This window comes from Rhinopithecus bieti, unplaced genomic scaffold (genome assembly GCF_001698545.2).
Source record: "Rhinopithecus bieti isolate Rb0 unplaced genomic scaffold, ASM169854v2 scaffold_3902, whole genome shotgun sequence".
NCBI lineage: Eukaryota > Metazoa > Chordata > Mammalia > Primates > Cercopithecidae > Rhinopithecus > Rhinopithecus bieti.
In genome coordinates, this window is record NW_016804460.1 from 434458 (window position 1) to 458947 (window position 24490).

Below are 24490 nucleotides of genomic sequence, written 5' to 3' on the forward strand. Positions count from 1 at the left end.
GTCCCATGGGATAAGTCTGGTGCTCTCCAGTTTGCCACAGTTCCCACTTGGTCCACTCCATTCTTTAATACTACATGACTGGTTCTTGCAGACTTTTGGCTTTTTTGGGAAAGGCCATGGCAAGAACCATGAACCTCTGCAGGGCTATCTGCTCAGACACAGAAGGAAACTAGCTTCCTGAAATCTGGGAGGGGTAGTGGAGAAAAAGGAAGTCTTCTTGTCACCCGTCACCCAACATACCATATCCCCTTCTTTCCTTTTTGCTTCTCCTTTCAGGTCTCATGTTTGAACCAACTGAAGTCTAATGTGCTGGTCTTGGGATATAAGCAACATTGGCAGAAAGGGCCTATATCTACCATGGAGTACTATATAGGCATTCTACTGTGAATGTGAGATAGAGAAGAGTAAGATGGGCATAGAAATGGTCAGGAACTAGAAAGAAGAGGAAATATAATTGTGGTGAAAGCCTTGTTCCCAACAGCTGCCCAGCAGTGAGAGACCCCACCCCTTCATCTCTTCCTCCTTTATCTCCTTTTCTCTCCTCTCTATAAAGTGATGCCTTTGACTACAACTATGGCATAGGCCTCATAAGGATGCCAGGAGGGTTAAGCCTGGCTACTCAACACCAAGCTCAAGGTGAGTGAAAAGAGGTGGGCCTAAGAGAAGGATGTGGTGTGGGAGCTATAGAAATTGGCTCTCAAAGACAGTCTGGGAGGCAAATGAACTCATCTAGAGTTAGCAAGACTTAAGACTGAATAGAATTGCATACCAGGATGTGAGAGAAATGAATTTTACTTAAGGTTTAGTTCTCCTGAAATTTTTAGGGTGGGGGAAAGCTTTAAAGGTACCTTCTCAATTCAGGTGGGAGAAATTTGGATCAAAAGATACAACACAGCAGGGTGAGCTGGAGTATGGTCAGGAAGGGCTATGGCCCAATTCTAGAGAAGGGTTTCTGGCACTACCCCAATTCTAATAATATTACACATCTTACCAGTTTACAATGGGCATACTTAGCAAAAAGATAACATTATGTTATACCCCCCCTTTTCCCAGTAAACCCACCATATTTGGATGTCATAGGGATAGATACTTAGCAGGAAGGAGACCAATCCTAAAACATGTCCTATTTTAGGAAAAACAGAGTTGTAGAGTGGGTTAGAGAAGCAGGCACCAAGGAAAATAAAAAGGGAATGTGGTTAGTCAATGTGGAGAGAAGCCACATGACATTTTTCTAGGATAGCAATAATTCTCTTAGGGAAGGAGAGGTATCATACTGAATTACGAGCAATTGCTCAGCTGGATAAGGATAAAGAGTTTGTCTCATTCTTTTCTTCTCTTTTCTCAGACGGCATCCTTACTCCAACAGCCTCAATGTTCCAGTCCAAGCAGGGCCGGAGGGCAGTGGACGTGTACTAGCTTGGTGATGATGAAGGTAGGGACTCCATGGCTCCCCAGGAAGTCCCAAGTTCTCGAAGTTCCAGGGAGAATAGGAAAGGGAAGATAGTGACATATAAACCAGAAAGGACTAGAAAATGAACTCTGCATTTACCAAGGACCCAATACTCTCCTCCCACCCCAGAGGACAACTGTTGTGTTTAAAGGCCAACAGAAAAGTCAGTGTTGCTGGAGCAGAGCAAACAAGGAATTGAGTAGCAGATGAAAGTGGTAAGCAGGGAAGGGCAGAGTGGATCACAGACGGTCTCACAGCCCTTTAAAAAGACTCTGTTTTTTCTTTTGAATTAAGAAAACACTGAGGGTTTTGAGCAGAAGAGTAACATGATCTGGCTTCCATGCTAACACTATTCACTCTGGCTGCTATATGGAGAATTGATTAAGTTGGCAATGGTAAAAGGAGAAAGACCAGCTACAATAATCTTGAAGACACATAATTCTGGCTTGCTCTACAGTGGCAGCAGTGGAAGTGAGGGGAAATGGAATTCTGGATATATTTTGAAGGTAGAACCAAGAGGATTTGATTAATTGGAGAAGAAAGAAAACTGACACAGATACTTTGACATGAACAATAGAAGAATGGAGTTGTCGTTAACAGAAACAAGAAAGACTACAGGACTAAGCTGGGAAAAGAATAAGTGCAATTTTGAATACGTTAAATTTGAGATCCCTATTAAGCATCCAAGTGGAGGTGCCAATGGGCAGCTAGCTATTTAGGATAGAAGTCCAGGTTGGAACTATAACTGGGAGTAACCCCCATCAAAATGATTTTAATGTATACAACTAGATGAAGTCACTGCAGGTGTAGGTGTAAAGAGGGCAGTCTGAGGACTAAATTCTGTGGAGATGAGGAGAAACTAGCAAAGGAGATTAAGAAAGGGCAGTCAGGCCGGGTGCGGTGGCTCAAGCCTGTAATCCCAGCACTTTGGGAGGCGGAGATGGGCGGATCACGAGGTCAGGAGATTGAGACCATCCTGGCAAACATGGTGAAACCCCGTCTCTACTAAAAAAATACAAAAAACCAGCCGGGCAAGGTGGCGGGCACCTGTAGTCCCATCTACTCGGGAGGGTGAGGCAGGAGAATGGCGTAAACCCGGAAGGCGGAGCTTGTAGTGAGCTGAGATCCGGCCACTGCACTCCAGCCTGGGAGACAGAGCGAGATTCCGTCTCAAAAAAAAAAAAAAAAAAAAAAAGAAAAAGGGGGACAGTCAGTAAGCTAGGAAGCAGACTAGAGAATGCATCCTAAAGCCAAGTAAGGAAACTTTTCAAAGAGGGAGTGCCAAATGCTGCTGACAGCTTCTGGGGATGAAGGATACACCATTAGATTTAGCTATGTGCAAGTCATTAGTGACTGTGATAAGAATAGTTTTGGTGGAGATTTAATAGGGAACTGGTGGAGAGAAATCGAAGACAAGTCTTTCTAAGTTTTGCTGTAATGTGGAACAAAAAAATGGGAAGCAGCTGGAAGGGCAAATGGGGCCAAGTGGCCATTATTTGTAAAATGAGGAAAACAGTGGCATATTTTTGTGCTAATGGCAAGATTCAGGAGAGAAGGAAATACTGACTCTCCGGGAAAAGAAGGAGAATTATCCCTTTTTTTGAGAGAGTCTCGCTCTGTTACCCAGGCTGGCACACAGTGGCACAATCTTGGCTCACTGCAACCTCCGCCTCCTGGGTTCAAGTGATCCTCGGCCCAAGTAGTTGGGATCACAGGCGTGCGACACCATGCCAGCTGACTTTTTGTATTTTTAGTAGAGGGGTTTCACCATGCTGGTCAGGCTGGTCTTGAACTCCTGGCCTCAAGTAATCCACCTGCCTTGGCCTCCCAGTGCTGGGATTACAGGCGTGAGCCACTGCACCCAGCCCTGACTTCTAATCAGTAAAATATCCTCCTATCCACAGTGACAATCCGGTGTCCTCTGAGAAGCAAAATCAGCTCTGGTTGAGAACCACTGGTTTATGGTAACAGGAAGGCAGAGTACATGGGTACAGATGCTGGAAGGTGGTTAGTTTCAGGGGCAGAAGCCTGTAAATGTATACCGATTGCTTCTATTTTCTTACTGAAATAGGAACTAAGGTAAGAGTCAGAACAGGAGGAGATCTTAAGAGATTTGAGGGGTCAAAAGGTATGAAACAGTCACCAGAGAAGAGGGCAAGTGAAAGGCCTAGAGAGATGGAATATTTCTGGGTGGCATAAAGGACCCCCATTTTAGTGTCATGGTCGTAAGTTTAAAGTAAGAGCAGTCAGCATGGCTATTTTTTACTAGCCCTTTCAGCTGCATGGGTCTAAAGTAGGCGATGAGTTGAATATGACAAAAGCAAAAAAAAGGAAGGGAAATGAGGCGGATTATGGGAATTTAGCTGAAGTATGAACAATGGACCGTAGGTCCTGGTGAAGGGATGAACTGTTGGATTTATCATATTAAAGAAAATGAACTGGAAAGACAGGAGGTGGTGGTAGTAGAGAGTGGGATGTCTGAAACTGAGATGTGGAGGATCTACAGCTCTAGAACATGACCAAGGAAATAAGGGGCTGTTAGTATGATCTACCTGAATATTGAAATCATCAAGATTTATGACAAGAGTGGTGTTCATGTGGTAGTTTGTTTCAAAGCAGAAGGGTACTAGGGATGAGGGACAATGGTCTGGAAACAGTATGAGGAAAAATGAGGACACGTGCACCACCCCCAGGCCCAGTGGTACAGTGGGTGTGGAAGGGAAAACACCACCTTAGGAGAAGCAGAGTCCTCATAAGAAACCAAGTCTGAAGAGCATAAATGTGAAGGAATATTCAGAGAAGAGGTTGATGATACAGAGAATTTGACAAATGACTGGCCATCATTTCCAGAGGGTACAGTAGAAGAGCTTCTAGAGTTGGAAAAGGTAGGTAGATGGAGACAAAACAGAGTGGAGATATATGGTTATTAAGTGTAAAATATGAGATGACTCAGTAGTTTAGGACTAATTGTGATGACTGATACCAACATCAATAAGATAAAGGGTATGAGATTCGTTCTGTTGTTTGTGATAGGGAGAGATGTGCATCTGCGGGCATTCCTCAAGCCTGCCAATGGATATGCATGTAGGAGAAAGCATATGGAGTAGATGCAGTTTTACTCTAGAGTTACAAATTAGACCAATCTCTAGACTGCTTATTTGTTTTTAAGAGACAAGGTTTTGTTCTGTTCACCCAGGCTAAAGAGAAGTGACTCAATCATAGCTCACTGCGACCTCAAACTCCTGGGCTCAAGCTATCTTCCCGCCTCAGCCTCCCTCGGAGCTGGGACTACAAGATGTGCACCACCATGCCCAGATAATTCTTAAAATTTTCAAATAGGTGGTGTCTTGCTATGTTGCCCAGGCTGGGCTCAAACTCCTGGGCTCAAGCTATCTTCCTGCCTCAGCATCCCTCAGAGCTGGGACTACAGATGGGCACCACCATGCCCAGATAATTTTTAAAATTTTCAAATAGGCAGTGTCTTGCTACGTTGCCCAGGCTGGGCTCAAACTCCTGGGCTCAAAGGATCCTCCTGACTTGGCCTCCCAAAGCACTGGGATAATAGGTGTGAGCCACTGCACCTAGCCTCCAGGCTATTTTGAGAGAAGTCTTGAGTACCTACTTCAAAGAATTTAAATGAGAGGATGAAAGTAAAGCAGTTAGCAAAGGATCTGATACTAAACTAATAGTTATGATAACACTATTGTTGCCAGGCACAATGGCATGCTTACTCGGGAGGCTGAGGCGGTAAGACAGCTTGAGCCCAGTTTGAGACCAGCCTGGGCAACACAGCAAGACTCCGTTTCTTAAAACAACAAAAAAAGATACCTCATTCTTCGTTCCACAGCAGCAGCCTCCAACAAGAATTTATCCAGCACCAAATCTATATTGGTCCTGAACAACACAATTCAATCACCAACATACAAAACCAAAAAACCAAAAATATTTTATTGCTGAGTCATCTTGGGGTTCCATAAAGGACCCCAAGCCTTGCTTGGAGTCTATAGCTTTGCTAGGACTCCTGTGACATCAGGATAGAGATTGAGGCACAGGGTCCTTTGGGTTCCAATTAAGGAACTATCTACTGTGATTCTGTTAATCTTATTAGTCCCTCCAGGTCACTTCTACTTCATCTGTCCGATACCTGTGGAAAAACAGAAGAAACATGGTGGAGAGCTAGCCCTTAACATCTTCCATTCTTCTCTGCCCTCATGTTCCTGGACTCTCTTCCCTGCTGTTTTGTCTACATCCCAAAAATCTACCCTCACCAAGAGCTGAATCACTCACCTCTGTGTAACCCCAGAATCACTGAGTGGGGTCCTGTGTCCAGCCTGAAACATCTCCCAGCCAGCCTGGGCTATCATGGCTCCATTGTCAATACAGAATCTGGGATGCAAGAGATATGAAAATTGGGATCTAAGGGTGGAAAATCCCTATAACAGGGAGCAGTGAAAAAGAAACCAAAGGGAAAGTGTGTTTACCTCTCATCTGTAGCAAAAAGCCGGGCTCCACGTTCCTGGCACATTGTCGCCATCATCTCCTGTAGCCTCACATTACCTACAAAGAGGCAGGGAACAAGATTAGCTTAGTTTTAGCTATCTCTTCATGGTCCAGCAGAACACGTCATGTGCACTTACTTAGAACAATGATGTAGGGGACCAGGGGCAAGGATTGGGAAGCTTACTCCAAACCCTTAATGATTTAGAGTATCAGAAGGAAGACGCACAGTGCTAAGAACAGGAAAGAGGAACACTGTTCAATAATACATACACCCCACTCCTCCCACAATGAGGGCCTCCTGGGAGCCACAGTGTGCCATGGCTCGCTCTGTGATCTCTACCAGCATTGCAAACACAGTTTCCTGTCGGGGACACATAAGGAGAAAATATTAGAGGGGCGCCCCAGATTAGTTCTGCTCTACAATATAAAACCTCCTCCAGTCCCAACTTCCGTCCCAGCTTTTTACTGCATTACCTGCAGGGAGAAACACAGATCCTCAGGAGTACACTCGCCTGTGGCCAGCATCCGATGGGCTACATCCTACAATTAAAGGGAAAAACAAATGAATCAGCAAATCATAGTTTTGGAATTACATAAGAACAAAAATTAATGCATTCGGAGGCTGACCATGTTTCACCACAATTCAAGTTACCAGCACATCCTGTACCACATTCCCTTCACTGGCATCATGGTATAAAATGAACAGCATTCATTTAAGATGCAATAATTAACTTTTTGAATGCTTGTCCTGACATGTCTCACCCCTTACTTATCCTGCTTAATTTTTCACCTGTACTCATCATCATCTGACACTTCATTTATTTTCCTCTTTCTTTTATCTCCCCCGCCCCCCCCATTTAGAATCTAAGCTCCATGTAGGCAGGGATTTTTGTTTTGCTCCATGCTGCATCTCTACTACCTAGAACAGTACCTGGCACACAGAGATATTCAATGAATACCTTACAAATGAATTTACTCAGCACATGATATGGACCAGGAATGTGCTATATGAACATACTGAGCTATGTGAAATACAACAGTAAGTAAAACAGATATGCCTCATTTCAAAAGCATGAAGGTGCCCCTGTCTCTCACACTCACCTCAATGAAGGACAGGATCCCTGAGAATGAGACGTCCATCCCCTTTACAGTGTACGGCAGCTCAACTAGCTTCTTGCCTCTATGTGGGAATGAGTACACAAGGCACTAAGCCTACAGTCAACCGGCTTCTGACCCTCCAAAGCCCCTCCCAAATTCTGTTAATATATACCGTATATGGGGAAATCCCTGAAGCCCCAGCAGCCAGCCTGCTTCCACCTTATGTCCCCTTACCGCTTTGCCATCTGTTCAATGTTGTATCCTGGACTTGGGTCATTAGAAATCTAGCAGAAGAAAAAAATAAGGAAGGAGGGAATGGAAGAGGATGAAATCAAATATGCAGGAAGCATAAGAAGATTATTTACTATTTCCTCCCTCCACCTCCATGGCTTCCCAAAAGTTCACCCGCATTTTATGTTCTCTGCAGCCCCATTGGCTTACCTTCAGCACTCGAGCAAAACGATCCAGACAATTACCCACTGCAATATCGATGGTTTCCCCAAAGATACGGTAACGATGTTCCGAGTATGCAATCACCTAAGGGTGATGAGGATGTCCATGAAACCCCAAGTCTGTAAACAGGATTATTTGGCTTTGGGAGAAAAACATAGCAGAGGATCAACATGACCACCAGAGCTTCCACTAAGAAGTGGAAGAAAGGTGTTTCCCAAATGGTGAATGGGTAATGTTTTTTTACAGCTCTGATTTGAAAAGAAATCTGTACACCCTGAGGATTCCAGGAATAGAGTCCTAATCTACAAGACAGTATAGGTCCAAGCAGAAATAAAGTATCATTTCAAATACATTTGTTTTCCGGCTTAGAAGTTCCTAATATATTCCTTAAATGCAGTCTTGACAGTAAGGAATAGGCTTTTCTGCTGGGAGGCAGAGAACATGAATCCTTCTAAATTATGACATAGTGACAGTGGTATTTGTTTTTTTGAGACAGGGTCTCGCTCTGTCTCCCAGGCTGGAGTGGAGTGGTGTGATCATAGCTCACTGTAGCCTCGACCTCCTAGGCTCAAAGGATCCTCCCACCTCAGCTTCCTGAGTAGCTGGCCTACCATGTGTGGCTAATTTTTATATTTTTGTAGAGATCAGGTCTCAAACCCCTGGTCTCAAGCAATCTACCTGCCTCGGCCTCTCAAAGTGCTGGGATTATAGGTGTGAATCATTGTATCCAGCTGGGCAGTGGTATTTAGAACCAAGAAGCAGAGTTGAAGAACTAAAAAATCTCATATGGAGGCAGACTAATGGCCCAGTCAAGTCAGCAATAGCAATCCACTTAAGACCATTTTTCTGGCCGGGCGCGGTGGCTCACGCCTGTAATCCCAGCACTTTGGGAGGCCAAGGCGGGCAGATCACAAGGTCAGGAGATAAGAGACCATCCTGGCTAACACGGTGAAACCTCGTCTCTACTAAAAATACAAAAAAAAATTAGCTGGGCGTGCTGGTGGGCACGTGTAGTCCCAGCTACTCGGAAGGCTGAGGCAGGAGAATGGCATGAACCCGGGAGGCGGAGCTTTCTGTGAGCCAAGATCGTGCCACTGCACTCCAGCCTGGGTGACAGAACGAGACTCCATCTCAAAAAAAAGAGAAAAAAAAGACCATTTTTCTTTCCTTTTTTTTTTTTTTTTTTTTTTTTTTTTTTTTTTTTTTTTGAGACGGAGTCTCGCTCTGTCGCCCAAGCTGGAGTGCAATGGCGTGATCTCGGCTCACTGCAACCTCTGCCTCCCGGGTTCATGCCATTCTCCTGCCTCAGCCTCCCAAGTAGCTGGGATTACAGGCGCCCACCACAGCGCCCAACTATTTTACGTATTAAGGCCATTCTTCATATGTGACCAACTTTTAGCACAGAGATTATCTGTCACCTACTGACACATATGCTGCAGACTTAGAACACCAAGGGTTTCCTAGGAACCTTAAGAAGTCCCTTTCCCTTCCCAGTGCTGTTAGGGATTTCTTCCCTTTCTGATACAGATCTTAATCTGCTGTCAAAAAGATAGTAACAAAGGAGAAGGAAAAACCCTGCCTTTCTGCTTCTGCTATCCACTCCTCTCTACCTAATTACCCTCCCTGTTTCTTACACCTAAGCAAACGTTAAAAGAGGAAGACAAAACCGTCATTGCTCCTTTTTATCACCTCTTGTAGTCTCCATTATACTTTCCACAACCCGAGTCCCTAACCTTGTATGTCATCCTTCAGGCCTCAACCAACTACTTGCCCTCTACCTGCTGAAGTTTCTGCATCGTTTTCATGGGAAACACGTGCCTCATCTTCTAGACACAACCTTTCCATGGGCTGGGGACAATGCTGAACTATTTCTAATGATAATTAAGTGTTCTGTTGGAAAGGAATCCAACCTCAGCCTTAAAAAGGTCATATAAGGTATCCCAAACAACTTTAGCTTCACTTATAAATTTAAAATATCTTCTGGCCAGGCACAGTGGCCCACACCTGTAATCCCAGCATTTAGGGAGGCCGAGGCAGATGGATTACCTAAGGTCAGGAGTTCAAAACCAGCCTGACCAACGGGGTGAAACCCCGTTTCTACTAAAAAGACAAAAAATCAGTCATGCATGGTGGCAGGTTCCTGTAATCCCAGCTACTCGGGAGGCTGAGGCAGAATAGTTTGAACCTGGGAGGCAGAGGTTGCAGTGAGCCAGGGTCGCACCATTGCACTCCAACCTGGACAATAAGAGTGAAACTCCGTCGCAAATAAATAAATAAGAAAATAAAATAAAATACCTTCTATAATTTATAAAGTATTTTTAAAGTTATTTATATTTCTAAACTTTTAGAACAACAAAGTCTATATAATCATCCCCAGTAATACAAAAACAAAACATGTAGTTGCCCTAAAATAATAAATCAGGTAGTGTCCCTTAGTTCCTTATTTTTTTTTTTTGAGACAGAGTTTTGCTTTTGTTGCCCAGGCTGGAGTACAATGGTGCGATCTCGGCTCACCGCAACCTCCGCTTCCTGGGTTCAAGCAATTCTTCTGCCCAGCCTCCCAAGTTGCTGGGATTACAGGCACCCGCTACCACGCCAAATTAATTTTTGTTATTCTTAGTAGAGATGGGGTTTTGCCATGTTGGCCAGGCTGGTCTCAAACTCCTGACCTCAGATGATCCACCCACCTCGACCTCCCAAAGTGATGGAATTACAGGTGTGAGTTGCCACGCCCAGTAACTGTTAGTTTCAGTTGCTAAGATTTACAGAAAAAATAAGCTTCAAAATAATGCAAGATCTTTCAGATATTCATTATTTTGAAGGGTTCAATCCTTACCATTCATTCCTTTCCTGAAGTAGAAATTCCTAAACTCTATGATCAGATATAAAGTCTGATAATAAGTCATCTAAGGTCCTGAACATGCTGCCAAAATTTGCAATGTTACAAACTCGGTTGGGAGTTTTCTGGTCTACAGTATTTTAGGTTCAGATGAGTTCAGCTTTGTTCCTGACATTCCCATGACTCAGATAGAACAAAGAAGATATTGGTTCAGTGCCTCGGAAATTGAGATGGAATGGGTAGAGCACTCTAAATACCTGCGTATTTCCTCCACTGACATACAACACGGTTGGGCTGGTGGCTCCAGTGATGAGGCGGCCCATCTCAATGTGTCCTATACAGTGGTTCACACCCACCAATGGCTTATTCCACAGTTGGGCCACAGTACGGGCCACAACAGCCACAGAAACTAGTGGGGCACCCATGCCAGGGCCTAGGGAGACAGAAATGGAAGTTACAATGCTACAGATTGGAAAAAAAATAGGTGGGGGAAGTAAGGGATGTGAGGTGGGGTAGGGACAGTGGTGGTGGCAGAGGTAAGGTGTTGGCTATTTTGACCTAGCCAGGTTGCAGGTATATTCCTCCATCGTTGACCACTCTCCCAGCCATACCCTTGGTGTATGCAATGCAATCGATATCCTGGGAGGTTAATCCAGACTCTGTTAGTGCCTCCTGCAGCAGGTCTAGGATAACAGCTCGGTGATGCCTGGCTGTATCACCTGGAAGGAATCCTAGAAAATGAACATAGGTCAGAGATCACAGGGATTTTTGGTAGCAAAGGTAGGTAGAAAGTTAAAGAAAGCAACAGGAGTTTTAGTGATGTAGTAAGAGTCCTTTCACTTTCCCCAAGTATCCTATCTTCCACATTTTCAGATACACTCTTTCCGGCTTCTATATAGGCTGTTCAACTTTCAGAAATTCTCTTCTTCTTACCCTACTCAGTCTTCCGGTCTCAATGCAAGTGGTATCTACCTCATACCCTTTGGTGATCTTTTTTTTTCTTTTTTTGAGACGGAGTCTAGCTCTGTCACCCAGGCTGGAGTGGCCTGGCACGATCTCGGCTCACTGCAAGCTCCACCTCCCGGGTTCATGCCATTCTCCTGCCTCAGCCTCCCGAGTAGCTGGGACTACAGGTGCCCGCCACTGCACCCGGCTAATTTTTTGTACTTTCAGAAGAGACAGGGTTTCACCGTGGTCTCGATCTCCTGACCTCATGATCCACCCGCCTCGGCCTCCCAAAGTGCTGGGATTAGAGGCGTGAGCCACCGCGCCCGGCCTTTTTTTTTTCTTTTGAGACGGAGTCTTGTTCTGATGCCCAGGCTGGACTGCAGTGGCATGATCTCGGCTCACTGCAACCTCCGCCTCCTGAGTTCAAGCGATTCTTCTGCCTTAGCCTCCCAAACAGCTGGGACTACAGGCGACGACACCACGCCCAGCTAATTTTTGTATTTTTAGTAGAGACAGGGTTTCACCATATTGGCCAGGCTGGTCTCGAACTCCTGACCTCGTGATCCATCTGCCTCAGCCTCCCAAAGTGCTGGGATTACAGGCCTGAGCCATGGCGCCCAGCCTGGTGACCTTCTTCCTCTGTGACCCTACAGAACTCTGTGCATGATGATGTCATTTATTTAACAATTACAGCATTATAATTTTCTGTGGTTTGCTCAGCTTAATCATGAGTATCTCAAAGCAATGAGTATTTCGTTTATCTTTGTATTCCCAGTGCCCAAGTTCCTAGAGGAGTGAATCTGTCACATCACCTGTTCAGGGAGGCTTTTCAGATACATGCAAATCAGTTGCCCTCTCCTATGCATCCAAGTGTTTGCAGGGAGAGTAGACAAGATATAATAGCTTATTTAAAGTATCAATTAAAAGTTGTAATGTGTTTTGTATTTCTTTCTTTTTTTTTTTTTTTTTTTTTGAGACGGAGTTTCACTCTTGTTGCCCAGGCTGTAGTGCAATGGCATGATCTCAGCTCACCGCAACCTCAGCCTCCCAAGTAGCTGGGTTAACAGGCATGCGCCACCACGCCCGGTTAATTTTTTGTATTTTTTAGTGGAGACAGGGTTTCTCCATATTGGTCAGGCTGTTCTTGAACCCCGACCTCAGGTGATCCACCCCGCCTCGGTCTCCCAAAGTGCTGGGATTACAGGTGTGAGCCATCACACCCATACGTGTTTGATACTTTCATCTAATCTTCAAGACCTAATGATACAGGTATTATTCCCATTTTAAAAACAAAGACCAGGCCCGGGCGGTGGCTCATGCCTGTAATTTTCACACTTTGGGAGGCTGGGGTGGGCGGATCATCTGAGGTCAGGAGTTGGAGACCAGCTTGGCCAACATGGTGAAGCCCCGCCTCTACTAAAAATACAAAAAGTAGCTGGGTGTGGTAGCACACATCTGTCTGTAGTCCTAGCTACTTGGGAGGCTGGGGTAGAAGAATCTCTTGAACCTGGAAGGCAGAGATTGCAGTAAGCCGAAATTGTGCCATTGCATTCCAGCCTGGGCAACAGAGCAAGACTGTCTCAAAAAAAATTAAAATAAAAAATAAAGACCAAATGTCCAAAACATAAATATTTAATATGAATACAGCATAGCCAGCCAGTTCTCTGACATGTAAGCTGGGAGTCTTTCCACTCTCATCTCTCTACCCATCCTAGAATATTTCAAAAAATAAAATTTTTTTAAAAAGGAGTGTATATTCAGGGCAACTGGAATATATACTCCTGCTAAGCGTTTTTTAAACAGAATATTTCGAGTCCATCTCTATTATACTGTTTATCATGCTGTAGTATAAACATCTATTTATATGTCTGACTCCACAGCAGTATCATAACATCTATTTCTGAATGCTTAGCACATAAAATGAGCTCAATAAACGGTAAACGAACTCATCAGATCCACGTCCAAGTGCTTGTAACTCTTCTAGTCATCAGAATTGTGATGTTAATAATGTCACATAATTTCAATGAGACTCAGATCAAAAGCTGCACCTCACTAGTATTTAGGAAGATGGAAGGCTGATCTTCTGCGGGGAAGTGCGCGGAAAACTCTTAACTCCCCTACTCACCCACCTGTGCCCGGAGGCGTGACATAAGTCCGCCGCGGGTTCGCCAGCACCTTGCCATCCCGCACCACACCCACGCCGATTTTATTGGCGCTGCCTTCAAAACCCAGCACCGCCGGCATGGCGGAGCCTGGGAGAAAACGCCGACAGGACTCCTAGCAACCTCAGGAGCTGTGGAGGTCCTCACTAGTCTGCGCTGGGCCGCAGCTTTCCGGAGCGCATAGGAAGCGGGCTAGCCTGCAGAAAATAGTGGTAAAGACACCGCAGAACTCCCGCGAGCGGAGACCCGCCAAGGCCCCTCCAGGGACCTGTCTTCCTAACTGCCAGGGACGCCGAGCCGACTCTGTGCCTTACAATCCTATCCGTTTTCCTATCTCTTTCCAGTGGTCCAGCCCAGCCTTCTCCACTTTTTTTTCCCTCTTGAACAGCGTTAGAATCTTAAGTCAGAGTCACACAATGTGCCCTGCGTCGGGCACAACGATAAACAGCCCGAAGGAGGGTTGGGGCCCTAAGTCTTCTAGAGAATTAGATGAGGGAGGCAAGGCCAAGCGACTTCGTCACGTGGTGTCAGACAGACCAATCACGCGCATTCTTCGGCCACCGGAAGCGTGCCTCTGATCACGTGACCAGGTCCGCTACCCACGTGGGGGCTCAGCGTGCATCCTTCTTTGTGCTCGGGTTAGGAGGAGCTAGGCTGCCATCGGACCGGTGCAGATACGGGGTTGCTCTTTCGCTTATAAGAGGGGCTTCGCTGGCAGTCTGAACGGCAAGCTTGAGTCAGGACCCTTAATTAAGATCCTCAGTTGGCTGGAGGGCAGATCTCGCGAGTAGGGTACAAGGCACTATGAAATGATCTAGTTACGTGGGTGAGGGGCTGAAGGGCCTATGATGCACGGAGGCGGGGAAAGGATTTAGAGATAACGTGGTTTGAAAGGCGGGACCTGGTGCGGGGACGCTCTTGAGAAGAGTCTTCTCCCCAGGCTTAGCTGGTTTCATGATTTCTTTGCGTCTGTAGGCAACGCGGTAAAAAGACTGCTTCGGTGGGCGACGCGGTACAGGTGCGGAAGGGCGTTCGTTACGGGAATGCCGAAGCGTGGGAAAAAGGGAGCGGTGGCAGAAGACGGGGATGAGCTCAAGACAGGTAAGAGAATGAAATGAGCCCCTCTTCCTAGAAGCTACGGCGGGGGTGTTTGTAATTCCCTTGATGAACGGTAAGTACGGGCCGACTCATTTTTGCAGGGGTTTGTGAAGACGCAGTAACCGCAGGCTTTCGTTGGGTCCATAGTTAACGCCGGATCGCAGTTGGAAACCACCAACTTTTTGTTAGTATATATTACTCATTTTATAGAGCCAGAGCCCAAGAAGAGTAAGACGGCCGCAAAGAAAAATGACAAGGAGGCAGCAGGAGAGGGCCCAGCCCTGTATGAGGACCCCCCCGATCAGAAAACCTCACCCAGTGGCAAACCTGCCACACTCAAGATCTGCTCTTGGAACGTGGATGGGCTTCGAGCCTGGATTAAGAAGAAAGGATTAGATGTGAGTGGTATTTGAGGGGAAGAGACATTCTTTAGTGTTTAATGATCTTAGGGTTTAGTCACCCCTTTTCTCCGTATAGCCTTCAGGCTGTTTTTTCTCCTGCCTGCAGTTTTCTGTGGGGCTTCCCCAGTCTTGCCACTTGTATTTCCTAAATGTCTGTTCCTTCACTTCCATTGCCATTTTCTTTTTTAATGTTCTCTCCTCTTCCCAGAATGTTGCAAAAACCTCTTTACTATATTTCCTCCATTTTATCTTCAGCATGTCCTCCATTTCATTAACTATAGCTTAAAAATCTTAGCTTGCCTATAGACAAAACACATTCATAGTATAGCACGTAAGACTTTACCTGTTTTCATTTATCTAGCTTCGAATGGTTTAAATATTAACCTCGAACTGCTTGACTGTTTAACCTGTGCATATTTATGACTTAGCATATATTCAATAAATGTTCTGCTGAATTGATAATACATTTTCCACCTTTCTTTTCACTTATAGTGGGTAAAGGAAGAAGCCCCAGATATACTATGCCTTCAAGAGACCAAATGTTCAGAGAACAAACTACCAGCTGAACTTCAAGAGCTGCCTGGACTCTCTCATCAATACTGGTCTGCTCCTTCGGATAAGGAAGGATACAGTGGCGTGGGCCTACTTTCCCGCCATTGCCCACTCAAAGTTTCTTATGGCATAGGTGAGACCCTATTGATGCCTAATGCCTGAACTCTTCAAGACCAATTGCTGATTCTCCATCTCTGCCCCACCTCTTGATTGCTTTCCCTTTTCTTACAGTTTTTATGCTAGTTCTGTTTCATTTCTGTAGGCGAGGAAGAGCATGATCAGGAAGGCCGGGTGATCGTGGCTGAATTTGACTCGTTTGTGCTGGTAACAGCGTATGTACCTAACGCAGGCCGGGGTCTGGTACGACTGGAGTACAGGCAGCGCTGGGATGAAGCCTTTCGCAAGTTCCTGAAGGGCTTGGCTTCCCGAAAGCCCCTTGTGCTGTGTGGAGACCTCAATGTGGCACATGAAGAAATTGACCTTCGCAACCCCAAGGGAAACAAAAAGAATGCTGGCTTCACGCCACAAGAGCGCCAAGGCTTTGGGGAATTACTGCAGGCTGTGCCACTGGCTGACAGCTTTAGGCACCTCTACCCCAGCACACCCTATGCCTACACCTTTTGGACTTACATGATGAATGCTCGATCCAAGAATGTTGGTTGGCGCCTTGATTACTTTTTGTTGTCCCACTCTCTGTTACCTGCATTGTGTGATAGCAAGATCCGTTCCAAGGCCCTCGGCAGTGATCACTGTCCTATCACCCTATACCTAGCACTGGGACACCACCCCTAAATCACTTTGAGCCTGGGAAATAAGCCCCCTCAACTACTATTCCTTCTTCAAACGCTCTTCAGAAAAATCTGCATTGTATTTCTCATCTGTAAAATAAGAATCCTCCAACCAGGCTCCTGTGACAGACTTAGAGTTCTTTTAAGCCCAAGAGTTTTATTTGAGGGTTTTCCTTTTTTAAGAAAATTGAACAAAGACTACTAATGACATTGTTTGAATTATCCACACAAAAATAAAGAGCCATAGTTTCAGCCTTGCTGTCTTTGTGTCTTACCCCTTCGTGGGGCTACACATTCCCTCCCTCATATTTTCGTGCATACAAGTTAACAACTGAAAAAGGGTCGAGTCATGACCTTATTTATTTACAAGCACAGGATAAGTCCCTAACCTCCCCCAAAGACTGAGCAACTCTACCCAGCCCAGTTAAATACTGCAACTGGGCCGGGGGGGGGGGGGGGGGGGAAAAAAGGTCGGAGGAGGAATTAAGGGAAATATAGGAATAGGGGAACATATCCCACATTAAATAGTTATATACACATCAGTTCCTGTGGTTCTGTACAGAGCAGCGGCTGACCCCATCCCCACAGGAAACAATGTGGGGAGAGGAGACTGAGGGTACTGAGGCCAGAGCCAACCTCTGGTGAAGTGCAATAGCAGCAGCAAAGTCCTAATGGTGCACAAGAGGGAGGGGAACCCCCAGGGCTACCCACCCCCACCCTGCCCTGGAATGTGTAAGGGACAGGAATGGCTCTCAGGGAGCACACAGGAAGGACAAGGCTGGAACCGTCTTTAGGACCCAGTTTTAAGGGCAACGTTTTGCCTACTTCACCCTAGACACAGCAACCCTTGGAGGAAAGCAGATGGTCAGCAGTGCTCTTATCTGCCCCTCCAAACCTAAGTGAGGGCCTGGTTCCTTCCTACCTCTCCCCAGGGAAAAGGAAGGCAGCTGCTTGGCTTCCTTATAGAAGCCCCGGGAGCCTTTAACTACCCCAGCTCCCTTCGTAGTGTCACTGTCCCCACCAGGGAGGGGCCAGGCACAGTCTGTGGGTCATCAGGCTCAGGAGAAGTTCTGGACAGGGTGGCTGACCTTCATACAGGCCCAATAAAGGGCCCGGCCCAAACACAGCACAGCCAACAGGATGACAAATGCCCAGGCTGCATAGATGCCTCCATATCGCCGTGCATGCTTCCATGTGCCAAACTGATGAAGGTAAGGAGGGAGAAGAAAAGAAAGATGGGGTTAATGTTGGTCTCCACTACCTCCTATTAGTCCTAAGAACAGTAATAACTCATGCTTCAGTCCTTGTTCCTTATCCACATGTAGCCACCCTCAGGCACCTTCTTAAAGGCAGAGCTGTTCAGCTCCCTTCCCTTAGGCAGTAACATACTCATCCCATCCCACACTGTATCTCAGTTTTTCTTAATATCTGACAACTGAGCCAGGTTTGCAAATAGCAACTCTTAAATTAAGCACTTCACTGTCCTATCCTCATCCTACAGAGAAAGGATGGCTGTTTTGCACTCTTAGTAGTAATAAAGTCTGTTTGATCAGCCACCTTACACTTTAGCTCATCCATATCTTAAAACAAACTACTCCCCCAAGTTTCTTCCACTTTTTTTTAGGGTAGCAATTTCCCAAATCTTAGCCTATGGAGATGAGGCTGCAGAATGAAAGAGGTTGGGGCAAGGGTACTCACAGCAAGGCCAGTGGCAGTGACTGCCAAAAGCAAGCCAAGCAAGAAGCAGCAGATACATCTCTTACGTGGGTATCTGCGCCCAATAGATGACCTGTGGGGAGGCAAATAGAAATGGATGCTTTCTACAGCCATAGAGTTTTTACTCCATACATCAATCACCAGCTCAATCCCTAATCACTTACACTTTCCTGCAGTGAGGACAACGTGCCAAGGTGCGGTCTGTGAACTCTGTCCACTATGGAGAAAGAAAATGAAAATAATAGCACAAGCAGGGTCCCCCTCAATGAGAACCTTGGGGTGGGGATGCAGAACATGTTCCCATAGGACAGACTTTCAGGGATCATTACCATTACTCCAAGAAATATACTCGAAATGACTCCTAGTCTCCTTTCCCCTCCCCTTCCCAATACCCCTTCCTCACCAGAAAGGTATTCTTGCAATGTCCACAGATAACCCTGACACCCATGGGTTGTGGTTCTGGACTCAGAGGTCCGGGATGCACAGGCCCTAGATTGATGATTCTTTTGCTATACAAAAGAAAAAGACTGTGTTTGAAAAGTTTTAATCCTAAAATCTTCACACAGTCCCTGTTTCACATCCTTCACTCCCTGCCTATCAAGTCACTCGACTTTGTACACTTACGATACTCTGTCCCCCAACTGTATACCCTCAAGAATCCTTGAGAAAGAAAAAGCACTGCTTAAACTTCAGGTCCCCAATTCCCCTCCGACCTCAGGATAACACACACAGTTCCCAAGGCTCTCTATTCTCCTAAACGACATCATTTCATCCCAATATTTTTATTGAGAAATGAGAAAGACAGCTGTAATATTCCTGAGGCATATGCTTCAAAGCCTTTTCTCTTTCTAAATAAACACTAGGCTCTCTCACCTTTACATTCTCTATATACGCTCATCCTTTTTTGACTTTCCAGTTCCCCACTTATGCCCTTCCCCACATTATGCCTCTTACCAGTAGGGCCGAGGGCATGCAATCCGTTGGGATGTCACTTTGCAGATAAGGAGACAGTTACAGGGGCATCGAACATATTTTTTCCCTGGGGGTGCATTCTTGATTGGCTAGAGAATAACAGGGTCATCAGCAAGCAAACCTCTAATCCCAATCCCTTCCAATTCCCTCCAAAAACACTTTATGAGATCAGAAAAATAAGGTGCTAGCCAGGAAGGAGAAATAAAACAGACTATAACATGAGATTTACAAATAGGAACTAGGCTAGGTGTGAAGTGAGAGAAAGTAAACGTTAGCTTTGGTGAGTGGCTTTTGGGGAAATGGCCGTGAGACACCTGGAACTGAAACCTGGGTATCATCAAGAGCACTTGGCTAACAGCCGGAAGGTCAGGGTCTAGAACCAAGCCATCAGAAAGAGGATCCAGGAAACAGGGCCCATTTCATAGATATGTATAACTCACGGTGGCTTCATTGCAGACACCACACTTGACTACGTGCTGATGCATCTTGCCTTCCACGTTGATGAGAGATTGGCAGACTCGGCAGGTGATCATAGGGGCACTCCCACTGTCCGGGCTAGTTAAGGGTGAATAGGGGGGTGGGTCCTCCCCAGGCAACACGGCTGGATGTCCCTCGGGGAACGGGGGAAATGCTGGAGAGGAAGAAAACAGAAGGGCTGGGATCACTTACAGACATCCTCCACTGATGCTCCACGGTGGTAGGGAAGTCTTTCTGATCTTCAACCCTCTGACCAAGCTCGGAGGGCTTCTCATAATTGGCGCTTCCATCAGATTGCTCAGAACCCCCTTCCGTCCCACGCTGTGGTCGCGATTGCGGAGGGAAGGAAGCCTCGCCCAGTCACAGGTGCAGCAGTCCCGCACCTGGCGACTGGGACCCGCCTCCGCCCTCGGTCCCGCCCCCTCCCCGGCTTTCAAAGTACCCCGGGGAGCACCTCGGACCCGCCCCGGCTTACCCTGGGGCGGGGCATGTTTACCGGCTCCGTACGGTGGTGCGGAGGGGGTCAGGCCTCCCCCGGGCCCAGCCCCACTCCCGCCTGGCCCCACTAAACCGTTGCCGCCCGCGCCACCGTCGATGGGCTCGGACAGCAGCGGGGAACGCTCTCCATCTGCCGCCATGGCCGCCACCGCCGCCTCCCGCTCAGGTCGGCGATCCGGCTCCCTTCGCCTCTGCCGTCACCGCAGCCACCGCCACCGCCGCTACCGGGTCCCCAGGGCGCCTGCGCGCCGCGCTCCCAGCTCACTCCGCAACCAGTGGCCTGCCCCGCCCCGTTCCGTCTAGCAGCACTTGATAGGCTCTCCCCGCCCCGGTCATGCTGTTATTCGCGTAGATAAACCAATTCCTAGTCCTGTGAAGGCAGCTCTCCTTTTCCATTGGGGAGCGTCGCACAAACGTCAACTGTCACATGACCTGCCAGATGCTGCTGGGCTTGCAAAACCTGCACGTGACTAGAGGTTCTGCAAGCTATTGGGAGCGACGCCCATCGCGCTACCTCCAGACCAGGAGGTGGGGCTAGGCTGCTTCTGCTCAACTGGTCTTCTGGAAGCTGCACGGGCTCTGTTGCTCTGCCCCTCATTGGTTCAAAGAAACACTTTTATCCGGCTTTGCGTTATAACTGGTTTTCTATTGGCTGGTGACTTTCCTTCCCTAGTCCTGTGATACTAGCGGCGCAACTGCATTGGCCCGAACTTAGCGCCAGAACATGGGGGGCGTGGCTTATGCATTTTAAAGGCGGCTGGGCGGGTGCAATAAAGGAGTGCGGAAGCTTGGGATCTTCAGAGCGGGGAGAAGTTGGACGGTGGGGAACAGTAGACAAAGTTAGCCATTCTACTCGAAGAAGTACCTTTAAAAAGTCAGGGTAATGATGTACCAGAAGGAAATGGATTAAAAAGTTAAGATTATCTCTCCAGCCTTTGTCGCTGGAGTCACTTTGGGGATAGGACACAAGACTCGGTTTTCCTGGAAGCTGCCCTTACAGAGCCCGTCTTTCCCCACTGCTGATCAAATTGTTAAATTATCTTTTCATGAGTGTCTCCAATACTAGAAGATTTCGTCGTTTTGCTAAAAAAATTCAATAAAGATGGGGTCTTTCCTGTGCTGGAGTCAAACTCCTGGGTTTGATCTCCCCCTTAAGCCTTCCCAGTAGCTGGGACTACAGGTGCAAGCCACCGTACATTTACTCAATTTTATGACCACCAACCTTTAACATTTGTTATTAGCAGTTTGTTGATTGGATTAATCAAATCCAAGGTTATTTTTGTCATCTCATTTGACAGATGGGACAGTCTTTAGACCTGTCTCAACTTTGCTTCCAGCAAAGGAGCAATGCTTCCGTCCCCTATCTGAAGTCTCCTGTGGTCTTTACGGGCGCCTGAACCGCACTTGGATTTTTTTCCCGAGTCATAGCCCAAATTGGGACTGCTTTAAATATGGTAAGCAACAAGGAATCCATAAAAACAATAAACCCCGAGAAGGTCCATTATCAGCTTGGCTAGCAGATTCTCCACTGAGAAGGAACGTGCATGAAAGAAAGTACAGCCAGCCCCAAATATTTAATAACAAAGGAACTGCTGATGTCCCAGCACTTGGCTGCCACAGGGGCTGGAGACTTCACGTAGTTACTGATTTTTTTAGACAGGGTTTTCTCAGGCCAACTTCTACTTAGAAGCTAGTAACCTTCGACCAGTTAGATAAGAGCCCCTAACAGACACTTAAAGAACTAAGGAAGCTCCAGATACAAAATAGGGAAGACGTTGTAGCTCCATAGAGGGAGGCCAGTCTGCTGCTCTTTCTACTGTTTGTGGCACACGGACACTCAAGCATTGTCTGAGGTTGGAGTAGGTTTCATTATTTGTGTGGTAGTTACACATATATTCCAAAACTGTCCTAAAATAGTTTTAAATATCTACACTTTGTGAAAGACACTCCTTAAAAAGGAGTGTGAAAGACACTCTGGGCAGGGAGACAGAATACTGTAAACATTGACAGTATAAAATATCAGGCCAGGAGTGGTGGCTCATGCCTGTAATCCCAGTGTTTTGGGAGGCTAAGGTGGAGGATTGCTTGAGCCCAGGAGTTCAAGGTTACAATGAGCCATGATCTCAACCTGGGCAACAGAGCAAGATCCTGTCTCAAAAAAAAAAAAAAAAAAATCATTGATACGAAAAAATATCAATACTAGAAATTCATGATACAGCACATGCTTCATAATAAAAGAATTAAACAATGTAATACAAGTTCAAGAAAAGAAGAGATCACGTCTAACTAGAGCAGCCAGAGAAGACTTCTAAAACATAAAGAAAAATGAATATTGTGCATGGATAACTAGGACCTGAGCTCTGTCTTGAGTAGGTCAATAGGCAGAAAAATGCAAAAAATAATAATATTTGTAACTTGCTCACAGTTAATAAGGCATTTTCTTTTCTTTTCTTTCTTTCTTTTTTTTTTTTTTTGAAACAGAGTCTCATTCTGTTACCAGGCTGGAGTGCAGTGGCATGATCTCGGCTCACTGCAACCTCCACCTCCCAGGATCAAGTGATTCTCCTGCCTCAGCCTCCCAAGTAGCTGGGATTACAGGCGCACGCCACCATACCCAGCTAATTTTTGTATTTTTAGTAGAAATGGGGTTTCGTTATGTTGGCCAGGATGGTCTCAATCTCTTGACCTCTTGATTCGCCCACCTCAGCCTCCCAAAGTGCTGTGATTACAGGCGTGAGCCACTGCACTCGGCCAATAAAGCACTTTCATAGTTGTATTCATTTTATTTCAGAATCCACTGTGATATGGACAGGGAAGCCAAGACTATATCTTTATTTTACAGATGTGGAAACTGAAACTGTGTAAACTGGAGTCATTTAAGCTAAGTGACAGACTGAAATGGAGCTCTAAATCCCAGTCTTCTGACTTATGATCTAATGTTTTACATTCAAATAATTTGATAGGTAGACTGAAAGGGGCAGAAGCACAGAGGTGGCAGAGAGAAGGTGCTTGGGATGGGCGCCCTTTTATGCTAAATGCCTGGAACATAGAAGCTGCTTGATAAATGGCTCTCAAATTAATTAACAAAGTAACTTAAGCCCCATCTTGGGATAAATTTGCTGGGTACTGAACAATATTGTTAGCTGCAGTTGCAAGCAGGGCGGATATTCAGCTGGGACGTTACAGGGTGGCTGGCATTGGTTGTTTATGGTGGCATTGGTTCTGATTGGTTGGTACCTGTATTATACAGATAAATCATTTTAATATTATCTCGGGTAAATATTGGGCATCTCAGGTACTGCCTGATTTTTACTTATGGGGTGGGATCTTCCCACTTAGATTGAGAACAATTAGGCTATTGAGGTGTACTGATTTGTTAGGACTGACATAGCGAAACACTACAGATAGCATAAACAACAAACATTTACTTTCTCACAGCTCTGGAGTCTGGAAGCCCAAGATCAAGATATTGGCAGGTTTACTTTCTCTGGAGGCTTCTCTCCTTAGCTTGCAGATGGCCATCTTCTCACTGTGGCACAAATGGACTTTTCTCTGCACACATTTTTGCTTTCTCTTCCTTTCTCTTCTTTTTCCATACTTTTAGGGTCTCACTCTGTCTCCCAGGCAGGAGTGCAGTGGTGCAGTCATAGTCTATGGTGTCCTTGAACTCCTGAGTGCAAGCATTCCTGTCACCTCAGCCTCCCAAGTAGCTGGGACGACAGGTGCATGCCACCATGCCTGGCTAATATTTTTATTTGTTGTAGAGACAGGGTCTCATTATGTTGCCCAGGCTGGTCATTGGTCTCTAACTCCTGGGCTCAAGTGATCCTCTTGCCCTGGTGTCCAAATGCTGGGATTACAGGCAAGCACTACCCAGCCTGGCCTCTCTTCTTCTTATGAGAACAACAGTCTTGTTGGATTGTGGCCCCACCATTATGACCTCATTTAACCTTAATTACCTCTTAAAGGATCTTATCTCCAAATATAGTCACAATGGGGGTTAGAGCGTCAACGTAAGAATTTGGGGGAACACACTTCAGTGTGTTATATAATAGAATATAAAGAAACTGTGAAGATTTCAAAGCATTTTTTTCTTTAGATTTCCAACAAAGTGATAACCACTACAGTGTGTACATGGCCAGAGGATGGGGTGGAAAACATCTGCTTGGCTTCTATGACCCAAAGTGTCCCAATTTGATTTCTTTTTTTTTTTTTTTCACATATTCCACATGCCCTATTTATTTTTTCCTCTTTCCTGAAGTGGTAGTTTACCACCTGTGTGAAAACAACACAATTCCTTAATGCATTTCAAAAGCACAGAAAGTTTCTGGTAATGTGCAGAGTGAGTCAACTAAGACCGGGGTAGTTTGCCGGGGGGTTGGGTGGGATTGGGGTAGAGTATGGCCTGGTTTTAAACGATTAATTTATGTTAATTACATTGGGACTTTGCTCCCTTGTGCTCCTTGCTCTTCTTAGGCCTCAGTTCTTTACTCTTTCCTTTAGGGAATTCTTGGCTTCCCTTTCTAGGATCTAAGGTC

At 46.0% G+C, this 24490-nt stretch overlaps 3 protein-coding genes across 9 annotated transcripts; 1 reads left to right on the forward strand and 2 right to left on the reverse strand.

Moving 5' to 3' along the window:
- Positions 1–5371: 5371 nt before the first annotated feature.
- On the reverse strand, positions 5372–13958 carry OSGEP (O-sialoglycoprotein endopeptidase). The gene is made up of 11 exons (XM_017868508.1): positions 13418–13958; positions 10952–11071; positions 10598–10773; positions 7490–7585; positions 7283–7332; positions 7052–7130; positions 6425–6490; positions 6221–6311; positions 5932–6007; positions 5738–5836; positions 5372–5594 (listed from the first exon to the last, which is right to left on the reverse strand). Exons 1-11 carry the CDS (start codon positions 13530–13532, stop codon positions 5555–5557), a joined length of 1008 nt encoding a protein of 335 aa, XP_017723997.1. The 5' UTR covers positions 13533–13958; the 3' UTR covers positions 5372–5554.
- Positions 13959–13978: 20 nt separating this feature from the next.
- Positions 13979–16543, forward strand: APEX1 (apurinic/apyrimidinic endodeoxyribonuclease 1). 5 transcript variants are annotated; one of them, XM_017868510.1, is made up of 5 exons: positions 13979–14242; positions 14426–14551; positions 14759–14946; positions 15442–15634; positions 15764–16543. In XM_017868510.1, the coding sequence occupies exons 2-5, from the start codon at positions 14494–14496 to the stop codon at positions 16291–16293; spliced, it is 969 nt and encodes a 322-aa protein (XP_017723999.1). In that variant the 5' UTR covers positions 13979–14242; positions 14426–14493; the 3' UTR covers positions 16294–16543. The 5 variants fall into 5 exon arrangements, with proteins under 5 accessions (XP_017723999.1, XP_017724002.1, XP_017724001.1 ...); XM_017868513.1 differs by having other exon boundaries at positions 13979–14186; XM_017868512.1 differs by having other exon boundaries at positions 14051–14276.
- An 87-nt stretch (positions 16544–16630) lies between these two features.
- PIP4P1 (phosphatidylinositol-4,5-bisphosphate 4-phosphatase 1) lies at positions 16631–20359 on the reverse strand. 3 transcript variants are annotated; one of them, XM_017868515.1, is made up of 7 exons: positions 19930–20359; positions 19418–19608; positions 18960–19066; positions 18409–18514; positions 18170–18222; positions 17988–18078; positions 16631–17491 (listed from the first exon to the last, which is right to left on the reverse strand). In XM_017868515.1, the coding sequence occupies exons 1-7, from the start codon at positions 20090–20092 to the stop codon at positions 17348–17350; spliced, it is 855 nt and encodes a 284-aa protein (XP_017724004.1). In that variant the 5' UTR covers positions 20093–20359; the 3' UTR covers positions 16631–17347. The 3 variants fall into 3 exon arrangements, with proteins under 3 accessions (XP_017724004.1, XP_017724005.1, XP_017724006.1); XM_017868516.1 differs by having other exon boundaries at positions 16632–17491; positions 19951–20359; XM_017868517.1 differs by lacking the exon at positions 18409–18514 and having other exon boundaries at positions 16634–17491; positions 19930–20342.
- Positions 20360–24490: the final 4131 nt, after the last annotated feature.